At 38.1% G+C, this 7,566-nt stretch overlaps 1 protein-coding gene across 1 annotated transcript; it reads left to right on the top strand.

Annotated features, from left to right (window-relative positions):
* The first annotated feature begins 1,547 nt into the window (after window positions 1-1,547).
* On the top strand, window positions 1,548-7,317 carry LOC127369432 (patched domain-containing protein 3-like). The gene is made up of 4 exons (XM_051410818.1): window positions 1,548-2,316; window positions 3,198-3,319; window positions 4,324-4,469; window positions 5,110-7,317. Exons 1-4 carry the CDS (start codon window positions 1,573-1,575, stop codon window positions 6,678-6,680), a joined length of 2,583 nt encoding a protein of 860 aa, XP_051266778.1. The 5' UTR covers window positions 1,548-1,572; the 3' UTR covers window positions 6,681-7,317.
* The last annotated feature ends 249 nt before the right edge of the window (window positions 7,318-7,566 follow it).

Raw genomic sequence — 7,566 nt, 5'->3', positions numbered from 1 at the left:
GACTGTCTTATTACGAGTATTATTGCATAGTGAGGTCTTTTTTTCCGTGATCAATGGTTGCTTTCTGGAAGCAAGAGCCAAACAATCAGCCAACATATCTGAACATCGTGTTCACCCGAGGCGTCCCTGCTAATTACCTAAGACATTGATTCGCACCCCTACATACCTCTGCGAAGTGTGAGGAAGAAGGGGAGAGAAGAGAGAGCTAATGAAGGTGTCAACAGGAGCTCGCCACCAGAAGATGATTGTTATTGGATTGAACTCATTTGCATTTTGATGCAGGCTCAGGGCTGAACAATACGCATTGGTACCTATCTGCTGTTAACAGTCTTTGATAAGCACACAGACAAAAAAGCAGTGATTCAATTCAAGGTGAACAAAATAACTGAAGGGTCCTGAAACAGATTACATTTAACTGATGCCTCCATCAGGCTTCTAGCGACCATCTGCCAGGATCTTCTCCTCCCTGGGATGAAGGAAAGAGAATCCATTTCTCACTCGGAGAATGAGAAATCAATGACCCCGAGATGGATCTGTGTGAAATGAGATATGAGTCTCGTCTCGGAGGACCCCGCAGATTGACAGCTGACTGACAGGGGTTAACTGCCAGAAAAGGCCCGACAGGCTTGAAGGTGTAAAAACCGACCCTCTTGGACTCTCAACTCCAAATATACTCTGGAACTTAAGGTTAAAATGTTACATGTTGAGATACACGTAGGCCGACTGTTGCTGGATTCCCAAGATATTCTTGTAATTGACTGTTCGCTAACCCCAGACCCTCTGCTGCTACGCCTGTTAAGCTTCCCGCTCCTGTACAGCAGTTTACACCTATAATGGTTGCAGATTTATCACTCTCTTGTAGTATTTGTTAAAACAATAGATACATGATTACGTCAGAGAGTTAGACCCTAAACTTGTTATCCAAAGCCTAGCATATGCACTATGCTAAGCTCTGTTTACGAGAAGGGTTTAGCAAATGGTCAAATTTCAAGGTCTTACAATAATTTCTAATTCTCAGAAGCTCCAGCTCTATGTGAAGGACTTCAATAAAATTGACTTAATTACATTTGCTCTAGTAACTGTCTGGCTCCCCGGTTACTCCCTTTTTTCAATTGCAGGAGTTAAACTTTAATCCCTGAGAAAGGAAAACAAACTCTTATCCTATGTTAAGTATCTTTATTACCTTGTGTTCTTCTTAGTATTGACACATTCTACACCAACCGTATGACAAGATACACACTGATTTAGTTATATAGTTACTCAGTTATCACAGACTCGTGAATACTTGTATTGTAAAATAATTTCTTTGTCTTTGATTATCTGTACGTTATACCAAAGTCTAACTTTTTTCCGGGACCTGTCCCCTTTATCATTGAAGGGCACTCTCATTCTCTTATCATTTTACAGCATGTATAAGATTACCAGTAAATCCAAATGTCTCATTTTCTTTTTATTTTTTACTGTTGTTACGGGTAATCATCAAGCCTTTATATGACAAAGACACTTTGAAAGAGACAATTAGTAATGCTACTTCCGGCCCACAGCCTTTAAAAGGTTACAATTCCTCCACGTATGTGTCCAACTGTCAGTCTGAAGATGGCCAGCAGACGCACAGACTGCCTCGCAAAGCCTCTGTCAGGCTTTTTTGAAAAGCTTGGATCACTTGTAGGCTCCTATCCTTTTTATTTCTTCGTAGTTCCTCTGATACTCTCAGCGGCACTTGGCGGAGGCTTCACTTTCCTCAAAGACAGGGAGGACAATGACTTTGAGCGGCAATTCACACCTAGGAAAGGACCCTCGAAGGCAACAAGAGCATTTGTCAAGGAAAACTTCCCCTACAATGACTCCATGTTTTCAGAAGACAGGTTGTACGAAAATGACTACTTTGCATCCATCATTGCCGTCTCAACTAACAACTTGAATATACTAGCAAATCCTGCCTTTGAGGACATCATCAGACTCAACAATAAGATCCTTAATATCACTGTGTACAATGGGACACTAGGATTCAATGAGTTGTGTGCAAGAGCCAATGGAGAATGTATCCCGAACACCATCCTGGATATCGTCCGCTCTAATGAAACGGATCAAACCGGCATCATCTTCCCTGTGTGCACACACGGATCCAGCTCAGTGTTTCTGGGTTCTGTGCTAGGCGGGGTTATCACAGATGCCAACAGCTCAGTCATAAGTGCTCAGGCCGTAAAACTCTTCTACTACTTAGATGGCAAGGAGAGCACAACTAACGCCTCGAAATTATGGCTGAGAAGATTTAAAAAACTCCTATCAGATGAGACGGACAAAAAACACATTGATGTACGTATCACATATTGTCACACAGTGTTTCTTTCATTGGTCTTTATGAAATGTTGAAATATGTTCCAAGGGTTTTCTGTCCATATTCTTTTAATATTAGCAACCATTGTGTGGTAAACTTTGATGATCTTTGAACTAAAATTGCATTTGCATTTCTAGAACAATTTTGTTGTTAAGTAGTATACCTTTATTATAAATTAAGATGTTATTTTTTTCATGTCCAAGTCATTGGAGGTGAAGATTTAGGTATTTGTGTCAATTATGTAACTGTCCACTTATATTCTTACTACATTTTATCCCCTAAGGGATTGTCTAAAGGTTGTTTTAAAGTCCTTTGCACTACCATGAATATAATTCTTGTGAATAAATACACATATTCACATTTTATTTTATTAAAGATATTAAGTATAAAACTATATAATATACTATATACTATAGATCTTAATCATAAAAGGCCTGCCATTGATAATTTCTGTGTATTTGTAGAGCTAAATACAATAAATGCTGGTGAATTTTAGGAATTCACTAGCACCACAAAATGGACAATATGCATCACTGTTATTATATAAAGCCTGATTTTGTCTCATAGCTGAACTTGAGATGTTAAGAGAAGCATTTGCTCAGTATCTAAAATAATAATGTGCAATACAAAAAGCATATAGAGGCATTTTCTAAACATATTAGTTACAGTGTGTCTGCTCCCACTGTATCTTTACACTTCCTTTTGACATAAAGTGGTTGGAAACAGTGCAGACATATTGTTTTGTCCTGAATATCCAAGCTGTGCTGTCACACTGGTTTTATCGCTGTGGTGAAATCCACATGTGAACACTGTCGTCTGACTTGAGCGCTCATGTTGGCTTCTTTCTGCTGTTTTCTAGGTGTCTTTCTACACCTCCAAATCCAAGCAGGAGGAGATTGACAGTCACACCACAGATGGCTTCCCTTTATTCCTCATTACTTATGCCTTAGCTATCACCTTCTCGGTCATATCCTGCCTGAGGTAAGAAGTGATCAGTGACTGTCACACAGTGAGCGATTTCTTGACTGCAGACCAAGTCCAGGACACAGAGAGCTGTTGTTTATCAAATTGACTAATGCAGGAAAGCCACAGATTACAGGTTACATGCAGTGATCACAACAATTTCAGCATTGCTGTGTCCAAACTAGGGTTGTTGCAATTTAAAAATGTTTGACTTTATATTTAGTTTCTGTAAAGTGTAGTTGAGAGTACTAACTGCTAGATTGTGGTCATAAAGGCAGTGGAAAAAAATGATAAAAACACCCAATAAGTTACCAGAAGCCATTAAAACAAAATTCTAAAAATATGTTTGAGCAATAACCTGGACACATTAAATGTACTTTTTATTACACCATTAAACTTCATTACAGGTCTTTATATTGTTTTGTTGAGTACAGCTTTGTTTATTATTTCCCAGAATCCTGGGAAAGCTGTAAATTCAAAATTTGATAGTGGGTTTTGAAGTGAGACTATGAAATTGAATTAATAAGCAAACAAACACTCCCATTCTCAATTCAAACACACTCAGAGATTGAGCTCAGTATGACCAGTATCTTAAAGCCAATGTAAGCTAATGTTGACTGTGGGGTTTTCTTGTAAACAAACAAAGTTTCTTTTTACATTTAGTGGTAAATGTAAAATTGCATGTAAAGCTGATTTTTTAAAAACGTTTTAGTGTAAAATTGGATGTATTTAAAGGTGTATAAAATATACTCAAATGTTTCAACCAGACAAGGCAGTGTAACACCTGCTTTTCACACTAGTGTTAACTTACCTGTTGAAAACATTTTTTTATTTTACTGTACAAAAAAAATATGTGCAAATTTTAGTATTAGTTGCTAAAATACATGCATGTGTGATGCTACAAATATCCAACATAAACGCGATTATTGTGTGGCTTTTCAGATTGAAGTTGGACCTTTCTTACAGTATATGTAACTCCATTAGTTGCATGTAGAACAACCTTTTCTTTACCTCCGTGACAGATTTGACAACGTGAGGAACAAGGTGTGGGTGGCTGTCTTCGGCGTCTTATCCTCTGGCCTGGCTGTTCTCTCCTCCTTTGGCCTGCTGCTTTACATTGGAGTGCCATTTGTTATTACAGTCGCAAACTCTCCTTTCCTTATACTCGGTGAGAAAAAGCTTTTTTGTTCTAGACTGTACTAGTAGTTTTAGGTTGTGGTTAGGAGGGAAGCATCCATCAAGTACGGAAGGTGAGAACAGCCGTGGTTGCAATAACATTGGTTCAACGTAATGGACAATGCATGGAGGAATGACATGCAATGTGCCAGTTAATGTTCATGTTAATACTGACCAGCAGTCAGAAAAATGTGCATGTCAAGAATCGACATTGCAGGGATCATTTAATAAATCTCAGTCTTCTCCTGATATATATTGTCAGTATTGAATCACATTGGCAAGACATGAATGGCTTAAATTACCATAAAAAAAATTCTCATGATAAATTATCTTGTTATCTCGAGAAATAAGCCTTTGTTTTCTTGAGGTAGCGAGAAAAATTAACTTGTGATCTTGAGATATAAAAGAAAATACAAGCATGGCCTTCATCAGCTTCCGTATTCAAGTAATTAATCTGCATTCGTTTAAAGTGATCACAGTTGTTAACCACTGAGCAGAATTTTAACTTCCTCATATATTTTAGGAAAGATTATTGTTTATTATGGTTTTTTTATGGTTTCATGTTTACATTAAAAATACAGTGATTCAGAGCTGTGGTTAATTTTACATCACTGACATAATTTTTCTTACAGGAATCGGTCTCAACAATATGTTCGTTATGGTGTCCGACTGGCAGCACACCAACGTGAAAGACTCAGTGCCGAAGCGGATGGCTCACTCCTACAAAGAAGCTATCATGTCCATCACCATCACCGCCCTGACTGACATCCTCAAGTTCTCCATAGGCGTCACATCCGACTTCCCATCAGTGCAGTGGTTCTGTCTGTACACCACCACGTCCATCATATTTTGTTACATCTACACAATCACCTTCTTTGGAGCCTTCCTGGCTCTAAATGGGAGGCGAGAAGCCAGCAACCGGCACTGGCTGACCTGCATGAAAGTACCATCAGACAAACAGGAGCATCATAGTGAGGTTTATAACATCTGCTGTGTGGGAGGCGACTATGATAAGAACACTGGAGCAGAGAAAAAACACCCAGCGAGTAATTTCTTTAAGGATTACTATGGCCCGTTTTTGATCAAAGCCTGGGTCAAGGGAGTTGTAATCATCCTTTATGTGGTATATTTAGCTGTAAGTATTTATGAATGCTTCCATGTACAACAGGGGATTGAGCTGTATGATCTGGCAGCTGATAACTCCCACGTTACAAGATTCAACCAGAAGGATAGGCAGTATTTTTCTGATTATGGTCCATATGTGATGGTTATAGTAAATGAGAAATTCCCATATTGGGATAAGACCAAGAGGCACCAACTTCAGGGATGTATGGAGAACTTTAAAAGGCTCCAATTTGTAGATGAGGATATTTATACATCCTGGCTGGACTCGTATATGTCATATGGACAAGAAACACATTTAAACCTTGATGATAAAGACGTGTTTCTCAAAAATATATCAAATTTTTTTGATTTATTTCCTTATTTTAAGCAAGACGTGAACCTCTCTGGAGATGCCATCCATGCTTCCCGGTCCTTCATTCAGACTGTTGATATTGCCAATGCCAGCATGGAAATTGAAATGCTTGAAGGTTTTAAAACCACTGCGGGCGGATGCCATGCAGCATCTTTGTTAGTCTATAACCACAAATTCATCTTCTACGACCAGTACGGCGTCGTAGTCAGTAGCACGATTAAAAACGTTGGCGTGATCACAGCCGTGATGTTGGTCGTCTCTCTCCTGCTGATTCCAAACCCACTCTGCTCATTAATAGTGACTTTTTCGATCGGTTCAGTGATTGTTGGGGTAACTGGTATCATGGTGCTATGGGACATCACTCTCGATTCCATATCCATGATCATTTTCACCGTCTGCATCGGCTTCACTGTCGATTTCTCTGCTCACATGTCTTACGTCTTTGTCTCAAGCAAGAAACCAAATGCTAATGACAAGGCTGTGGATGCTCTCTCCAGTTTAGGCTACCCCATAATTCAAGGGGCGTTGTCCACCATTTTAGGGGTTTCAGTGTTGGCCGCATCCGAATTTCACACATTCAGAACATTTTTCAAAATTTTCTTTCTCGTCATTCTTATTGGGATGCTTCATGGCCTCATTTTTGTTCCCGTAGCTCTGACGTTATGTACATATCGCTCAACTGAAGATAAAAATAAAGACGAGATTATAAAAATCAGCAAAATATGACAACTGTTACAATGCTGATCTTGTGTAGCTGGTTATGAGTATTGGGTAAATTTACATACAGATTGCTTCTAAAATGATAAATAACCTTTTAAAGCAACAATGGAATTTATCTAACCCCATAAGAAACAAAAAATGTGATTCAGTGAAGCCTTTTGCCATAATATTTATGGAAGAAGAGATGTACTGAATTTTTTTTTTTAAGTTATTCATTGTAATATTCATGTCATTTCTTTTTTTAAATGGATGATGATGATTTTCTGTTCATTTTAATACACATAAATTAGTTCAATTGGAAGTGTTTTCCAATTTACCATTTTACAAATTACAAGTCTTTTTTAAATATTAAATTGTTTACTTTGTTTGCTGTTTTTGTGCAGAATCTGACTCTCTTAGAAGCTGACAATCAAATCCAACTGCTGTTCTGATACACGTCTAGTAACGCATGGGGCATGTGTACCATGCTGCAAGGCAAATAATATCCTGTTATCATTAGTGTGTTGAGTACAATGCCTCTTATTAGGCAACTTATATCAAAGTTGCTGTTAAACCATCAACTAGTCTCAGTCTCAACCACAATTGTACAGTGGCATTTATTTCATTGTCAGAGTGAGCAATAAATCATTGATTGATTAGGTAATCTCTGGCTGTTTCTTAACAGATATATTGCAAACAATAGTTTATTTTTTGGCACTATTTCTACAACCCTGTGGAAGAATGAAACACTTAAATGTCACAATGATGACTGACTTGGGTTTTATGAATTAAATTGGTAAAGGATTACAGTTGGGTTACAACTTCAAATACTGGTTAAATCTCTAAGCAGTATGATTGCTTTGAGGGTTTCCTCTAAAACATTTAGAGTAATGTAACTTGATAATGCATAGCT

The sequence above is a fragment of the Dicentrarchus labrax genome, unplaced genomic scaffold (assembly GCF_905237075.1).
Source record: "Dicentrarchus labrax unplaced genomic scaffold, dlabrax2021, whole genome shotgun sequence".
In the NCBI taxonomy this organism is placed as follows: domain Eukaryota; kingdom Metazoa; phylum Chordata; class Actinopteri; family Moronidae; genus Dicentrarchus; species Dicentrarchus labrax.
The sequence above is the reverse complement of the archived record's forward strand: the minus strand, read 5'-3'. Positions and strand labels throughout refer to the sequence as shown.